At 35.5% G+C, this 18,640-nt stretch overlaps 1 protein-coding gene across 2 annotated transcripts in view; it reads right to left on the bottom strand.

Moving 5' to 3' along the window:
• The window catches only part of LOC132199846 (probable G-protein coupled receptor CG31760), a 90,808-nt gene that overhangs the window by 46,661 nt on the left and 25,507 nt on the right, over nucleotides 1-18,640 (bottom strand). For both annotated transcript variants that reach the window (XM_059624889.1, XM_059624888.1), the window contains exons 3-5: nucleotides 7,823-8,012; nucleotides 3,331-3,454; nucleotides 2,213-2,356 (exon numbers count right to left, since the gene is read on the bottom strand). In XM_059624889.1, the coding sequence (XP_059480872.1) occupies nucleotides 2,213-2,356; nucleotides 3,331-3,454; nucleotides 7,823-8,012 (458 nt within the window). The remainder of the gene's footprint in view (nucleotides 1-2,212; nucleotides 2,357-3,330; nucleotides 3,455-7,822; nucleotides 8,013-18,640) is intronic.

Below are 18,640 nucleotides of genomic sequence, written 5' to 3'. Positions count from 1 at the left end.
AAAGTCACAAGTTGATCGTCATAATAAAGCACTCGAAGCTCAATTGGCATGCATTGTACGTGCTTTGATAATTACGCTACCCCATGAGCAATTGTGACGCCTCTTCACTTTTCGATATTCAATCTACAATTCCATTCAATTCACATGCTTTTTTAATATGTTAATTTTGAACCGTTAGACACAAAATAAAATATAAATTTGAAGTCGCAAAATAGTAAAAAAAGGATTCGTTCTTTAAGTTTTTAGTGTCGAAAATTTGATTCTGAATTCTGAATGAAAAATTTTCGTATTTTCATTGTGTATAATTGCAGCTCACTGTTAGAAAGTTTTAAAAATTTAAATGCTCTTATTTTGATGAAAACTGGCATTTAAGGTGCGAATACTGATAAACGTATGAGAAAAACGTTTTTATTCAGCGATTTCTTACCAACAGAAGCTTTATCAAATAAGTAAAATCCGGTTCATAATTTACCTTTAACATTCCCTCCCAAAAATTATAAGACCAATTAAAAAGAATAATAACTAAAATATTAAAGGACAATTCTAATTGTTTAAATTTTTTCCAATAGCACTCAGAAAATCGAAATCTTTGCTAAAATTTCGTTAAAATTGAAGGATAAATTTAATTACATTTTCCCCTATCTTTTACGCTGTGCATTTAATCATTGAAAAGAAAATTTATTGCAAATTCCAAAATTAAAATTTATATATTTTATTAAAAAAAAAATCATTGCGATTAATCGATACGTTGTTCTCTCTTAAAAATGGTGATTCTGTAAACTATGAACATCATGACTAAAAATTTAAAGGGTTATATGATTATAGGATGTAAATTAATTATTCAGATGTAATCTGCTTTACACCCGAACCTATCTTTGTTTTGTAAATTAATTAGCTGCATTACTAATTCTAATTCCCCAAATCTCTCAAAGCAGGCAAATAAGCGGGTTTGCAGTTAGCGGAAGGCAGGCGACGAATTTATGGCTTTCACTGTGTGCGTCTTTGCGATACCCGGAGCTGCCGAGCCAGAGCAGATAAAGACCAACCCTGTGCGCTGATAAACTGGGACGGCAACTGGGAGCCGGACGGTGAGCCGGTTTGCATAATGCCCCGCGGGATCGCAGCGACTCAACTCCTCTCTGACTAAGTGTCCTCGTTCTGTGCTACTTGTTCGCGATTTCTCAACGGTCTTTGCACACACAAAACAGCCGCGTTCCAAAAGTTAGCCGCTTTCGCCTCTCTGGAGAGATGAACGGACTGGATTGGTTTGCGTGTTTGGCAAGAAAATAAAACAACACAATTGAGACGCAAATTCGCCATATAAAGGTTTTGCCCGCGTCCCAAAATGGAATCTGACCTCGTAACAAAATCTGCTCCAAAATTTGAATACAAATTATTCCACTGATGAAAAATTTATTTTTTTCTTCAAATTTTGTTCGGACTGTGGATCTTTGCGAATTTTGTCATTCTTATTTGAATTATTTGAAATTAAAAAATGTTTTTTTCTTAAACTTTTGTGGTATTTTTTAAATTTTGTCGGAACGAAATAAAACTAAAATATCATATTTATGACGATAACATTAGAAAAATAATATAGTTTCGATAAAAATAAATGAGAGACTTTCACAGCTAAATTCACCGCGTTAAAAAAAAATGTTTTCAACTCAGCCAAATAATTATGAAGTTTCTATTTATCAAAATTATAATTGAAGGGGGAGTGGTATTATGCTTTGTACATTTAATGATAAATTTAGATGACGGATGTCAACCTCCCTCCTGGTTGATGCATCCAAGATTGATTGTTGTTGCTGTGCCTCTATTATTGCCATCGTGTTTCACTTTGGTAGGGGAGCTTCTAAGCCAACAACAGAGGCCCCCTAACAGGTACTGCGCGAGAGAAACCCATTTCTCAGCAACCGTCTTTATCAAAGACTGAAGGAAATTGAATTCTCTCCCTGCCGAATGACGCAGATGCGGCGCAAAGCATCAAAAACGGTGGCATTTAATTAACTTCGGAATAAATAAACAGATGCTAGAAGTAAAATTGGAGGAAGCGTTTTTTTATCTTTCTTTTCAAAGACGAAAAGAAAAAGAAAATTTTCTAAAGCGAAATTCATTCCTCAGGGGATTTGCTTCCAAGAAATTTAATTTCGGAACTGAATGCTCTTGTAAATGTAAACAAACACATAGAATCCAATATCATTTTACTTACCATCATGTATTTCTCGTACTCCTCTTCAATAACGGTGCCGTTGAAGTATCTGTTTTGGGAAAGAATGTCCGGGAAGTAGAAGCCTCGACGGCAGACGCACATGTAGCTACCACGACGGAATCCCAATCCTGGCACAGGTACGCACTGCGGAAAAGGTATTTTGCTCAAATTAATTGAACAGTAATTTATCTGATTGAGAAATACAAAACGAAGTTTGAATGAAACATGACCCAAAGATTCAATAAATTCAGTATCACTAAAATTTAATATTTATTTTCAAAAGTATTTTTCTTTTTGTTAAAAATTGCATGAAAACAATTTAACAACGTAATGTGATGTAAAAATTAGACAAATCGTATTTGAAAATGAAAATTGAATTTATTAAAATATTGGAATTGATGTTAATTTTGCCCATTTTGCCAGAGCCTATTTAATTTCTTTGTTTTGTTAAATTTATACTTCAAAGGAGCGATTGCATTTCCCTAAGGATTTTGGATTTGGTATTTTTCTCTAATCAAATTAATAAATGAGCTTGGTTCAATAATTTGCTTATATTATTTGCTTAATTCTGAAAGAAAATTCATTGTAAAAAGATTATTATTAATTTGAATGGATAGGATTTGGAAAAAATTATCAAGCAGATTACACAGAATCCATTTTAAGTTTACTTTTAGCCTCGGGAGGTCCCATCCTGTCAACTCAATTACTCAGTGGCCTGCAAAAAGAGCTTCCCAATCTCTCGCCCATTCGCAGAGAGAGCTAATTGAATTGGGCGCATAAAGAGATTAATGGCATAATCCAAATTGGATGTGCATCTCATTTCGCATGGCCGACGACATTATTTCCGACGTGAACGAATAGGTGGGCTTCAGTTTAAACGTGATGGAAAATTGCAAGTTCAGCCTCTCGCCACTAATCGCGTAATCGCTGCTCGGCTGTTGTTTAAAAAAAATTGAAAGCACGCCGGATCAAGTTGGATTAATTCTGTTTTGCACCCGACACGGGCTAATAAAGGGGATTACGCCTCACGCTGTTAAACGTTTGAAAATGAACCGGATCGCTCCCTCCTGTATTTAAATAAAAATAAAAGAGGAAATTTTACTCGGAATTATATGTACCTCGGTTGTGTCCGTTTTGCACTTGTCCGACGCTGCAAAAATGTTGAGCTCGGACGAGTCTAGAGGCAAAGGGCACTGGTCGATGTCCACTCGACGCAAATCAATATCGATTCCACTCGTCCCTCTGGAAATAAATTTCAAAAAAACGTTACATTTTTTTATTTATTACTTTGTGCGCAAGAAAATTAATCTCCTTTAAATGTTGTCAAGTTGTGAATTACGCGATAAAGGACCGATTTCCAATCAAGCTTCGGTAGCTGAACATTAATCAAACGGAAAAGCATTAATTACTCTTTTCCGATAAATAAACTCGTCCACTCGTGAAATCGATGCGTTTTTGCTGGCTGCGCATTTATCATTTTTCACGCGTTGCCTCAAAGGAAATGACAAACCGCACTACCCTGTCATACACAAAACACAACCAGAGAGAGATTCAAAGAGTTGTGTTTGTTCGCGCATCGTTGGATATTAAACCACTCGCTGTTTGAAAACGACCAGGCATGGGTTTTTTTCAAAGGTAAACGAATTCCTGTTGAGAATATGGCCACATTTATCAACTGAGCTGAGAAAAAACGTCATTTTCCGTGTTGGAAATTTTCGGTCATTTATTGGTCAATATTGATTTATTTAAAACCAAGGAAGAAATCAATTTCAAGTTATATTTGAATTGGAAAACTGTCAAAATTACCTACTGGTTTAAAATCTTCTTTCCATTGGGTGCAAAGATAGATTTTAATAATAATTGAACAGCATTTACGTTTTAAGAAGGAAAGCACAGCAGAAAATTTTAAACTGTGCGACTGTGAACTGAATTTAATGTAATGCAATTAATAAATTTATCACATATAACCTGTTCAACTACCCAACTAGACAAGAATTTTATATTCAATAAATAAGTACAAGTTATATTACTAATGCTGTGAAATAATACATATTAATTAAAAGTCAATGATTTTGTAGTTTTGAAATTTTAAATGATTTCTTTTTGAGAAAATAAAAAAAAACATAGATTTAAAATAGTAATATCATAAAATAAATTTTATAATAGTAAACATTTAAATATTCAATATGTAAAATGACTTAAAAAAACATTTTATATATAAGTAGAAATAATTTAAAAGCTTTTTGTTTTATACAAAACAGTCTTCGATTGCCTGAACATAATTTTTAGTACTGAAGCTCCCTTTTAGAAGGTTGTTTATTGAATTTTACAAAATTCCACCTGTTTCAAATTGGTTTAATAATTTTTTTTTATTGCTACAAGTTTTGAAAACATTTTGTAGCTCTTAACAAGCATATATATGTTTTTCATAACTTTTTCTGATGTTTAAATGAAAAAAGTTTGACAATTTTTTCTGCGAAAGTTCAAAATCTCTCAAAAATTTATTCATACGACTACACAAACAAACTTCCCACGCCAGGAATTTTGTTACTCGCATAACCGTAACATAAACCGTTTGGCGGCGGGCACAGAATTCTGGAAGCTCGGCTTGTTTCACGGAAACCCAAAGCTTCCTCTTGTCTTTCAAAGTCCTTCATCAAATCTTGGCTTTCTCAAGTCGTGGTGGCGCAACAAGTTCGCATGTTGGCCGACGCCTTGGATTAGAAATGTTCAGTGCGCGTGGCGTATTAGACTTAATATTGCCGCAGTATCAAGGCCTCCCTCTCTCTCATTCTGGGCGGAATAATAAACCGGCTTCCCTCCCGAGACGAGAGCCAAATCTTGTTCGTATTCTATTAGCGGCGAGTGCACTTCTTAGCACCAATTTCATTATCATGTCTGTCCCTCGTAAAACTTGAAACTACTTTCAAGACTCGCTGAGAGAGGTTGAAGGACTAACCTGACCGCATCCTCCGGCGAAACAAAAAAAAGTATACAAAGAGCTATTTATCCAAGTAGGAAAATAATGCCTACTAGGAAATTAAAAAATTATACCACCTTTGTAATCTATTTTTTAAATAATGATCAATACAATAAAACTTTGAGAAGACTCAATATGGAGCTAAAAAATTGAGGTTCTATAGAATCACATGAAATATCCTCTATTTGATGAAAATTTCCCTTTTTTCGCCCAATTAAATTTCAATCCATTTTGACGTAAGATCACTTTAATGAGATTTTCTCCTTATGATATATGAGAGGTCACCTAAAATTCCCTATTTTCAAACATTTTCTTAATTTTTCTTCAAATGTTGGATAAAAAATTATCACCTATTTCAAAATAAGATAATTAAGCTTTAAATTTAAGAGATAAATGTGCATAATTTTGTATTTAATGTTCTTAAAGAAAATATATTTGCATGCCTTTGGCGTTCTAGTTGATAAATAGATCTTTTGTTTTGTCACCTAATTGGCCAAAAATCATCAATTTTAACCACACTTCGTTCATATTTACACAAGGAATTTGCAGCAACATCCAATGAATAATGAGGTGTTTGTGGAATTTAGGACGACAGTTAACAAACATGTCACTCCCTCGCTCTGTGGAATTTACGCAAACAATCATGCATAAATGTTAATCAACAATGGAGGGGGGCGAGACAACGCGTCAATCGCCGCGGGGATTACGAGCTACGTGACATCTCATTTGCAAATCTATTCGCTCGCGGTGAGAGCAAACTTTGTGCCTCGGAATTTCAAACATCGTGGTGTGTGAAAATGAGGTACGGGTGAAAAAGTGGCTGCCGTCTATTTTCGCTCTTTGATACGAGGTTTTTGCTTTCAGTCTGCGCTACGCCACAATATTATGAGTTTTCCTTTTAATTTAAACTTTGATGCTCTGGTATTTACCGTGACGTCCGTGACGCAGACCAAAAGTTTCCTTTCTAATATTTTTTGTGGCTACGCCGTTCAACTAACATTGGAGAGACAAATTGGACTGTTGAAAAACATGTATTTTAAATCTGAGAGTGGAAATGTTTGTTGAATTTCATTATGCAATTTTTTAGGGTAGTTTTTGTTCACTTTAAGTTATTAAATTAATGTTATTTTGAGAATTCTTTGAAAAATTTTCTTCCTAAATATTCCTATCTATTTTGTAAGAATTTATTGCAAATTTAGAAACAAATTTAAATAGAGTGATTTTATTTTGGGACAAATTTTGGTCTTTTTTTGGCAACAAAAAGAGCTAAAATGTTTTAAAAATTGAAGTTGGTTTTAGAATTCTACTTATTTTTTAAAGATTTTGCAAACTTTTAAAGGTCAGTGAAAACTTCAAAGCACTTCTGAGGAAAATTTTTCTTCTTTTTTTTAAACCACAGATTCAAAATTAATCAGTAATTTTATTTTATTTTGATTTCAGTTATTTCTTCTTGAACTTCATTCTTTTCAATAAAGTAAACGACAAAATCGCTGATTTCGCTGTGCCCACCGCAGATCTGTCTTCCTTTTTAACAAAAAATTCATAATATATTCAGGCTTTTTCTAAAAATAAAAAATATTCAAAATTAATTTGAATTTGAAGTATTATAAGTTATACCAGCAAAAAATTCTTGGTACAAAAAATTATATCTTTTTTACTGCCGAGAAAGATTTCACACATTTATGGATTCAGTCACTTTATATTTCAAAAAGCCTATTGCTTTACAAGTGCGAATTGAAAATGACAAGCGTTTGACGCATCCAACTGGCTACAGGGACTGCGATTCACTCACTGGTAAAGTGGGGTTGCCGGGTGAGCACGGCCTAAATGGAAAATGCGATTAAGCACATTCAAACGGCGTCAGAACTGAATTCGTCAACCAAAAAGGGAAATCGCTCTCGAGCGGATGCAAATTACAATGTGCGACTCTCCGACGGACGAATGAACGGTCGGTCGGAGAGAGGAATGGAGGCAGGCACACGAGAGCCCTTCACAGCTAGTTACTCTCGTCGCTCAGCTTAATATTTATCGCCACGGTGAAAATTGCCCACGTATAATGGCGGCGGCTCAGAAAGGGATTTTCAATTTCAGTGATTAAAAATCCTTACAGCCTTTTTCATCTCTGATAATAATCCTCTTGAACACGGACCAACATTTTTCCATTTCGAACACCCGTTCTTTCAAAGCAACATTTTCTGCCTACAAAGAGAAGATAATCCTGTAAAGTAATAATAATGATCAAAGTGAGTTGGTCGAATTGGATTTGGATGAAATTTGATCGAACGCCGTTGAAGCCGCAACCAGACGGTCAGAAGGAAGAGCGCGCGTGCTTCAGAAACATGATCGAACCGCTCAATCAACTGGTCCTTTTGTTTTCAGCGCAGGTAGCCAAGCAAGACGGTGAAAGAGCGTCTAGGATTGCATATAAATGTCTGATCTGTTCTCTCTCCGGCGGAGGAAAGTTGATACTTGTGAGGTGCTTTTCGCGATCAATAGCAAAGAGAGCAAAGGGCCTTTGTTTGATTTGCCGGACCAAATCTCGTTATTTCGTCGGTTCAAAACGGATAAAGAAAATATCCTCGTAATCACTTCAGTATATAGAGGCATAAAAAAGACAAACATTGACTCACTTGAAGTAGTATTTGTTGGCCTGGTGGTCAAAGCCGAAGAAGGGCACCGTGTAGGTGAGCATCCAGATGTTGGCACCACCGCAATCGTAGTAGGGTTTGCTCCAGTGGCCGTCCTCGTACGTCACCGCAAGGATTTCATCCGGCATCCGCGCCGAGTGGGCAGACTCGTTGTGCGTGTAAGTGTTGAAGCCTGCAAACAAATAAAAATTCTTTAGCTACGTGGAAATATTTTGGTATTTGCAGAAGATTGAATTTTTGTTCGGCGTTCTCAATAAATTTCAACGCAACAAAATTAAATAACCAATTTCATAGAAATTTCAAAAATTGCACACATTCATCAAAACAAATAATTTTCAAGCACAGATCTGGGATTTTGGAAGAATTTTTTTAGTGATATGGTTTGAAATTTTAGTGCGTTTCTTTTTGAAATATATTTTTTTCATATTTTTTGTAGAAAAAGGTGGATTTTATTCAGATTTCAAATTAATTCAATAAATTAATAGCTCGCGTGCTTAAGGAATCTTATTTCAGTGCGCAAAATTTTATTCATCTTTGATGATTTATGATTTAAAACAATTTCAATGAATAATTTTAACTTATCTAAAAGTTGATAACGTTTTGTGTTAATAAAAACTCAACAGATTTTTCAGCTTCGAAATATAAAATCTTCTTCATTCAAAAGAGTTCTAAAATTAACAATCCATGTGTAGTGTTATTATAGAAAAAGGAGCTTTTTTAAATTCAAAATTGCTTTAAAAAATGGATTTTTCCTTATTCAATATTATTCTATATCAAATAAACTAGAATTCAATTATTTTTCTTTTGATGCTGACAAAAAGTACAGCAATAGGATAAAAGCTGGAGTGTTAAACCTTTACGAACGGTAAGTTACATTTTCGTTTTCGTTTTACTATATGTCAGTCGTGCAAACATATAAACGGTTAAACCCGGCATGTTTTTCACAGTTCGTCTCTGGAGATTTTGTTTTGCTCGGCGGCGCGGCGAGATGAAAGACCCTCGTCTCTTTCTAGCACTCGGTGTGTCTCCGCTTTCTCTTTTTCCATTTTTCACGCCGACTGCGTGTTTACGCCGGAAAAGTTTAATTTTACACGCGATATATCATTGGCTTAATTTGCATCTAGACGAGCAAGGAGGCGGAGGAGGCCATTTAAATTAGACTGCCGGCGCCGAGCTACGGCCGGTCCAACTTTTTGCCTTTCACGGTGGGCCGCGCGAAATTAATTCCTTAAAAGGCTTTATTACGAACGCCTCCCGTAAAAACGGAGCTTTTTGCGGAATAAAGTTAAAAATATAAAAAAGTCCCAGCGGGGGACAGAACAAGTTTACGCAGAATTCATTAGCGGAGCTGAATAAGAGTGGAGACTGCAGAGTTCATTTGCATTTTGCTTGTTACGGAGAAAAGTAAGTTCTCAAATTCAATGTTCGTCCTCGGAGACGCCGTCGGCATTGGAAAAAGATGCGCGCACGTTTTTGACATTCGTCGAAGGCCATCTGGACCACGCACGAAAGAAAGCCACTTTCCCTTATTGCCTTTTTTGAAGTGCAACCTCGGCCGGATGGAGTGAATCAGAATATTGGCGGGCAGAGAGAAAGGCAGAGATTGAAAGCTTCCCGCAGACCACACAGGGAAAACGTGCTTCAAATGTTGCAGCATAACAAAGCATATGTTTATTTTATTTCGTTCGGGCGAGGGAAAAATAACAAGATTTAAAGCTTTCAGCCCTTATTGGAATTGTTAGTCGATGTGTTTCGGTTTAGGTTTTTTGGATTGGTATAAAATGGTACAAAAAAACTGCCTGTCGTGGGGAAGATTATGCAACACGCACGACACAAATGAACAACATGTTGCCTATCATTTTAATTCAATTTAAAATTATCTTAATTGTGATAAATTGGAATTGAAGAAGTCAGGGTTCGTTGTAAAAAATGGTCGGCTGCGCGCTAATCACCCTATAAAAATCACCCCCCCCCCCCATCAATCTGTCGTTAGATAGCTTTTTGTGTATGTAGCATTTTAATATTCAAGTTTTAAAGCATAATAAACAATTAGCTATAAACTATTAATTCTCATCAGTCTTTCATCTGTAAAAAATGCATCCATTTTTCATTTCGAAGTTATAATAACAAATAATCGAGCTAAAAATATATTAGACTCTCTATGACGCTCAGCTTTGAGGATGCAAAATCTGAAAATCTGGCCTAATTACCATTCATAACGACTCGTTTCGCTCTCCGACCAATACAGCTTGAACTTTCATACAAATCGGCAACACATTGCAGAAAACGAGGGCGACTGACCGAGTAATAATAGGATCGCATTGGCCTCATTAAAAGGCTGCTCATTATTTTCCCCCTCTCTATGAATAACAACAGTTATTGCAGTTAACGATATGCCAGAGTGCAAACATCATTATTTGTCCGTCTATGCACTCGAGTGAGAGGAAAAGCGAGGGAGTGAAACAACTGATGCATGTGTAAACTTTCTGCTCGCTGTGCACTGCACGATTTAAAATATGTGCACGCCATCGACCCTTACAAAATGAGCACGTGCACTTATAGTATTGCAAATGCTAAATAAATAAAAATGTCACTCCGTTTAACAGATCTTGAGGTTTACATAATATTAATCTTTTTACTTAAAATTGAGATATTTTTCTGAATTTTGAAATTAATGTGTAAATATAATTATTTTAATTATTTTAAAATATTTGTATTGGTAAAAGTTATGTGGCTCACATTTAGCTTCTGTATGTGATAATATGACAAAATATTATAAATAATTAATATTTTCGGTATTTTTTCAGGTAACTATATTTCTAAATATCTTGAAGTTCATAAACGCATTGAATATCAGGTTGGATCGCCAGATTCACCTAATTCATGAAATTAAAAGGTGATTTTAGAAACAAATAACTATTGTTTTATTATTTTTTTTTATAATTTTTTTCTATTTGTTCAGCAGGATGAAGTTTATCGTAGTAATTTTGTAGCCATTTGTTTTTTCTCCACTTTGAACAAGCAAATCTGCGAGCATGATATGCAAATAACTGCATGTATTACAGTTTGTAGATGGGGTTGTTGATCGGGAGTGCTGCCTGGAAAACACACACGATCGGGCAAAATGCGCGTTGCCCTCGATAAATAGCTTGAGCTTAACTGCCTCACCTGATCGAACTCTATTTTGCACGATCTCACCCTGGTATTATTTTCAAGAAAAAGGTTGTCAAGCATGCAAAAGGAATATGTATCAAGTTTGCTGGCAGCCTCGTTCTCTCGGGAGCTGACATTTTATATCATACATACACAATTTTAATATAAATTTATACATCTTTCATGTAATGGAAGTGAATGAATATATTTCAATTTTGCTTCTGTACATCAAGTAGAGTTTTTATTTGTATTTCTCCATATGAAAGAAAGACAATTTAAAGGTAAGCAAACTATAATTTAAAATGTAACAATTTCAAAAAGATACATAATTATGAAGAGTTTCAATTCATGCATGAAAATTGTAAATACCTCTTCAATAAGGAACTTTTACCTGAGGATTTTTCAATTAAAATTTTGCCTCAAAAGTTATCCATTAGAATTACTCTTTTTATGAAAATTCTTTTCAATTTTATACTAGAAAATTTCAAATGTTTTCATTTAGCGTTGGGAACTAACAAAGATCGCGTTCCGGCGAGATTTACCTCCACCGCAGAGAAAACACAGTTAATTTAAAAGTTACGTGTATTGTGCCATGAAGCCGCAGTGAAAACAATGCCCCTCTCTCTGTAGTATTCTGTGTTGTGTAAAAATGAAGCTGCACCTCTCAGTCTGCAGTGCAGTTCTAAACAAACAATCCTCGGATGGAAATATATTAATGGAAAATTAAATTGCGAGACTGCATCAAGCATGAATTATTCGCCCCACTGAATCATTCTCCACTTTTCCAGCGCATCTCACTCTGCTCCAGGGAATCATAAACGTGTTCATCGAATTAATAATTCGAGACTTGTTCTTTTTCCGAGCGCATAATTGAAAATAATAGCTCAGCCAGACCTCGAGCAAATCGTTTCAAATTAGCCGCACACGTGCGGTCGAACGGCCCTTGTTAAAACTGCATGGTCATTCAGTCGGCGACCACCACCGCATGGTGATTCTGCGGATTCAGGGTCGTGGAATACTGCCCGCCGCAAATAATTGGATCTCCGCTTCAAATGAAATAATACACACGCCAATACAAATCTCTCTCGCTCGCTCTCGTAGAAGATGAGTGCCGAGAGCTGCCATTCAATATTCAATTTGATTAAATTGGAAGCTTTTTGATGGAATACTTTCAGTTGCGCGATAAATTGGTTTTCAGGATTGCATTTAAATTAAATTTTGTCGCCTTGTTGTTAAAGAATAAAAGAATTGAATTGAAATTTACCACAATCAGAGGAATCAATGAGTAAAAATTAAAATTTGTAATTATTTGGCATTTCAATAGCAGCTTTCAAGGAATGATTTTTACTCTTCAATTCAAATGAATACAAAATTTTATGAAATTGAAATCATGACCGAAAAAATTCGCACTTCAAAGGAGTTTTCTGCTAAAATAATTTAAACTTAGAGAAAAGTTGCAGTATTTATAGCACGGCTTACAAAAATGTAATTTGCATATTTTCTCACAAATTTATTGATCTGGTCGTCCTTCATGTAAATTTAAGCATTCTATCAATTCCTATTTCAACATTTAGAGTGCGAATTATTTTAAAAGGTTTTGATTTCAGTCAAGACATTTTGTGATATTCAGAATAACAGAATAATTATAAATTATTAAATGTATATTTTTCCCATTTACTTTAATTATTCGTGATCTTCCTTTATTTTAACTACAGCTCAACATCGCTGCAGTGATGATTAATCTTTTTAAATTTATTTAAGCTACATTTTTACAAATTTGTAAGGATTTTTACATTTTCTAGATTAATTTGAAGTCTGAATGTTATCATAAAAAAATACTGCACAATTTTACAGAAATTCGCAGCATTTTTGCTCCACTTATTTTTAATGTGCTTCTAACAGCGGAAAAGTTACCATCCAACTCTTCATACTTTTCATCCCTTTCTCTTCGAGTTGCAAGTTAGTCCTTCGTGATAGATATAAACAGCTGCACGAGGACATGTTTTTTTTTGTCACGAGTGAAAATCGCGAGATTTCGCTCTTTTATTTTAAGCGTGTATAAAACACCTCCTGACCTACATTCGGAGGCCGTGTAAGAAAACAATCGACGCCCGTGCTCGCGAAAGCCCTCGTCGTCGTCGCCGCCGCCGGTCTCGCCGCAGCTGCGAAATGTGCAGACCCCGTGCGGGGCGCACGAGAGAGCACCCGATGATTTTCATAATGAGAGCCTGCCGGTGTGCTGAAGATGTTATCTCGTTAGTTAATTCTGGCGGCCACGGTGCATTGTTTCCACGGCCGATCAATAAAAGCCGAGCTTGTTGAGGCGGAAAGGAGCAAGTCGGCAATCATTGCCGCACACGTCGATACCTATCGATCCGACCTCCCATATCTCGCCACCCGCCAGCTAATGTAATGCATATTATATAGTTTGGGCAGAGAACACGTACATCAAAAAATTCAATGGAATCAATTTCAGCACTTGTCGAGCTTTGGAAATACTTTTTTCTACTTTAAATCTATGGCGGCTGCTGGCGTCTATTTTCATTTTGGAAGTTTTTGTCATGTGAAAAGAATAAATAACAATTAAAATCATTGTTTGTGTGGTGCCTTTGTTGACCAATAGTTCAATGTTTCCCTTCCAACAATTTTTTATTAATTTTTTTTAAACAATAATTTGAACAAATAAAAATCAATAATTTTATATACTTTTAATCTCTGTTTCTTATATTTATGTTTGATCTTTAAAAACGTTTCTTCGGAATTAAAGTTTATAATAATAAACAGACCGGTGAAGATGGTTTAAGAAATTATTATCATGTTCTTTTATGCTAAAAAATTAATTCTCACGATTGAGTTCTGATTAATCAGCGCTTGCAAATTATTTCAATTTCATTCAAAAGAATTGGGAAAATAAATTCCACTTAATGACTTTCAGACCATTTTAAGATTATAATTAAAATATTTTTTGGGCTGTTTCGAATGGAAAATACAGTTTGGCACAGAATTATTATTAATATACGAAGCCATGCAGAATTTAATTTGTACTATTTTTAATCCTTGGCAAATACAATTATCTTTTCATGAGAAGTTTAAAGGTTTATTCTTAATCGAACTTATTTTTAAGTATCAGAAATCCGTGTGCTGTCAATAACTGAAGAAATGGAAGTAAAACATATTAAATTTTGAATATTTAAATATTCTCTAAAGAATTGTAAAAAAAATTGTGTTTCTATGGCAGTTAGATTTTTAAATGAGAAATATCTTTATCTGGTAATACGAATGCCAAATTTAGAGTCTGCAAAATCACTTTTTCATGTAAAAAAGTCTGTCAGTGGTGATTTAAAAAATATTATATAATGATCTTCTGTTTTCTCTGACGGGAAATTGCACCTACCTAGAATGTTGCAATAGCATCCACTATAATTGTGTTTGTTTGCTGAATTGCAAAATGTTAACCACCGACCGACACATCAAAATTAATTAGCGACAAATTTGCAAGCTGTCGAGGAACAAACAAACCGCACACACGCCATTAATCCTCTTTCCGATGCCCTAATTGAATACAACAAACGTGAGTGTTTGCAAGTTTGTAAATTACGCAAAATAGCGCACACGGTCGACCTACTTGAGGTGATGCTGCGAAAGTTTCTATGCGAAATCCCTCTCGCGCCTGCAAGACGTCGGTGTTGATTTTGCCGCAGTCAAAAAACGAAGTAAACAGTCTGTCTGTCTGTCCCTGCCGAGTTCAAAGGGTCTCGCACAAAGGAGAAAGAGAGGTGCAGAATGAGAGAGCCGACGAGAACGCTTTCTGGGCCGCTGGAGCGCGAAAATTTAATTAATTATTTCGCTTTGCTGCAGCCTAAAAGAGAGCGACACGCTTACGTTTTGTTTGATTTCAATTTTGTGGAGCGGCAAGACTAGAAAGTTGCACGTGTTTCCTTTGACAAAGTGTGACTTTTCTCAGAAATGCTAAATTTCTTCTAGATGTAACTTTTTAATTGATTGAATTCTCACGCCCGAGGAAGTTTCGTCGAGCTAATTTAAGAGTTACGGTAAAATTGCTTTCAAAGTACTTGGAAAACATTTTGCTCATCACTAATTGACTCTCCATCAGGGACACCAAAATATAATTATTACATAATTATAAATTATTTGCAAATTCTATTTGTTATAAATAAAAATTCGCAGACACCTGCAGATGCTTCTGCTATCTACACTATAAAATTTTAAAAACATTCTAGCTGATTTATTTCTGATGAGACTCAGTAATTAAACAATTCATGACATTATTCAAAAGTTTGTTGAACGTGGTTAGTAAATTTATCTTTTGATGGTCAAAATAATCACTTGTTCCAAATTCAGCAAAGTGCTTCATGGAAATTTTCAAACGAATCTCTCGATATTAAGCAAACAGTTTCCACTCCATTGCATTCGCACCATTCATACATTTCTGTGTGTCGCTCGCCTCCGAATTGGATTCGGGTGTTGCGCGTGCTGCGAATTTTAGCAACACAGGACGCTGAAATCAATGCCAAACGCGCGACGGGAATATATTTATTCAAACTTGGTGAAATATCTTTGTTTGTGCAGCCGCAGCGCTCGTTTGTGGTTTCAAAGGATTTTGTACATGTGAGGAAAAGCGGCCTTAAATTTAGCTGCGGGTCAAAGGAAGTCAGCAAATCGGAATTCGGGCGTCTGATTTCCGTTGTGTGCCACTTTTGCACCCTCGGCCGTTTTGGCACTTTGCCGAAAGCCTTTCCGATTTTCTGCTGACTTTGCAATCCAAATTCTTTTTCTATTCAATTCTGTGATACTTTTCTCAAACAAGTCAGATAGAAGAGAGATTATTATTTATTTTACTGACAATATAAGGATCGGGTTCAACAAGTGGGGATGTGTTTGCAGATCAGATTTGGCTCATTGAACCACAAGTGTTTGAGTTTTCTCTGCACATAAATCATTTCATTAGTGTTATAAAATTTTGAAGGAAATTGCGAAAGTTTTAGATAGAAAAATTAAATATATAAAAAAAAAATATATTCAGATTAGGTAGTTAAAATATTTTTGCAGGGATAATAGCAGAGGCATGTACATCATTTCATTCTCCAATAATTAAAAAGTTTGGCCCTTACGTGAATTCAACTTTATTGTTGTTATTATTATTATTTATTCTTCTCGGTTCTTTCAGACAAAAATTTTTTTTTGCTAGTCTTTAGAACATCTTTATGTCTTTCATATCTATTGACAATATTGTACAATTTTAATTATTCTTGAAAATTTTGTCCAAATAAGTCAAGATAACTTAAAATATAAATAAATAATGGAAAGGTTGCAAATTTTCCCACTCTCACTGATAAGGTAAGAAAAAGTTATTAAAATCGAATCATTACACTTTCGCCGAACATTCTCAATTTTCCTTGCTGGTTTCTTAATAAGAGATTCTCACCATAAACTTTGAGACTTTGAATGAAAAATATTTTCTTAACTACAAATGAGCTAACTTGTTTACCAAAGAGTTAATTAGATGTTCTATTAAGCACAGCGCAATAATTAGCGTTCCACAATGAGGCTAGTCATGAAAACTGAGGAAGGCATTACATAATGATATGCATATAGACAAAGTTTAACTCTTGCGGCGCCACCAGGTGTTTTCCTCCGTGAAAGCGATTAGGATGTTGGTTCTCTCTCATAATGTTTGTTTATCCGGGTCGAAAATTCTGGGGAAGAAGTTTTGAGCGGCGCCCGTTTACGTTGCGACTCGAATATATTTCCTCGCGTTAACTTTAATTAAGAGCAAAAGGCAAACAAAAAGGCGGCGAAAGTTTCAACTCTCGCACCCGCACGCGCCGACACAATTGCAAATAATCATTAGCCTCGGCGCAGCTTATTGAATGCTTACGTAACATGGCGCTTCGGGGGATAATAAAGGCGTTTCAGTTCAATTCCCTTTTTAATTAAACACACTAAAGTGTAGCCGGTCGTAATGTGTTGTGCATTTTACTACCAACTGGAGACGCGAGAAAGCGCTATTTCTGCGACTCTTTTTTTGCAAAAAGCCGGTTCACGTTTCTTGACTGGATTTACGACGAAATATTTTTATGGTGCACCGCTTGCGACTGCGAGATCCTTGCACCAAATACTATATACCTGTGGCAATGCAGGCTGGGAATAATAAAATTGTTCTACTCAAACGAGAATTTTCAAAAGTATCGATGCTCGTGGTTTCTTTTCTTTATAAAGTTTTCTTTTGAATTCAACAATGAAAATAATTTTTTTATGAAAGCATTTTAATAATTGATAAACATGTCTTATTTTAAATTTTAAAATGAATTTTGTAATTTTTACTTCTGTAATGATGATCAAAAGGATCATACATTACCATAATAAGCATGTATCTGATTTAATATTCCAAATTGAGAGAAAATAACATTAAGGCTGCTATGCATGCGAGTCCTGTGAGAGTTTTGGCATTCTTTTTAATGCGTCAATTCATTTTTTCATTGTTCAATTTCACGACAATTAAACTTTTTATTTCAGGTTGTGCTAAAAAATCTTGTTATTTAAAACTCTACGCAACCGTCCGTCTTGCATAAAGCAAATTACATTAAAAATACAATATTTTGCTAGTGGTAGTGCCGTTTCGTCCAACAATGCCTGTTTTTAATATAAATTGTTTTCGACAATTGAAAAATGTGATGTAATAATTATTGGAAAAATTAATAAAATTAATATTAAAATATTTATGGATAAATAACCTCCTAAAAGCTCACAATTTTAATTGATTTTTTTGTTGAAATATTTTCTTAAATTTCTTTCTGATCAAGTTAGAAAAATTTCAGCGAAATTAAAACTGAAATATTTCGTCAGGTAATCCCAATCTTTTTAAATGAACAACGCAGGAAAATTTTGCCGACCTAGAAAGGTAAAAATACAAAAATCGATCGGCCTTAATGCGGCCGTAAGCTGCAGCACTTAAATGTGTGCAGCCACTCGGCAGCAACAATTAATCGGCGAGTCGATCGCACGTGAAAAGTGCCAGGTAGTAAATTAGATTTGCATCGGTTGCTTCTCGCCCTCGGAGATTTATGGCTGCGCAGATATTTGGGTCGCGGGAGGTGCGATGAAAGTCGTCCTGGGGAATTAAAAAAACAGAAGTGCAGATCAGGGGGGAAGAAATTTCGCGCTCGTTATCTCTGATGGAAGATGGAAAAAGAAAAAAATGATCAGATTTTCTCCGATTTTCGAGAGGGTGCAGAAAATCCAGCAGGGCGAGAAAACTTTTGCCCGACCGCCTTTTGCTCTTATTTTTTTCGGTTAAAAACTTTTTCTTTTGCTTCTCGCACCCAATCACTGCCAGTCGGAGCGAGGGCCGATTGATTTCGCCATTAAAATTGGAGTGAAAATTTATTTCCCTCTCGTCTGCGGTGGAGCCTGCGCTTGACGAGGCCGTCATTTGGCGGATAAAAAATATGCCAATTGCGTCGAGGCTCGTTTTAATTTCGCGCTCCCTCCTCTCGGTCAGTCGTGTGTGTCGTTGGCAGCTGAATTTCCCGTTTAATATATAAAACCGCAGGCCAAAGCTGAGAAAAATGCTAATTCGCTCAAGCCGAAGAGGAATAAAAGACGGAGGTGTTCACGCCAGGCAGC

This window comes from Neocloeon triangulifer, unplaced genomic scaffold (genome assembly GCF_031216515.1).
Source record: "Neocloeon triangulifer isolate White Clay Creek 2 clone unplaced genomic scaffold, ASM3121651v1 ptg000014l, whole genome shotgun sequence".
NCBI lineage: Eukaryota > Metazoa > Arthropoda > Insecta > Ephemeroptera > Baetidae > Neocloeon > Neocloeon triangulifer.
The sequence above is the reverse complement of the archived record's forward strand: the minus strand, read 5'-3'. Positions and strand labels throughout refer to the sequence as shown.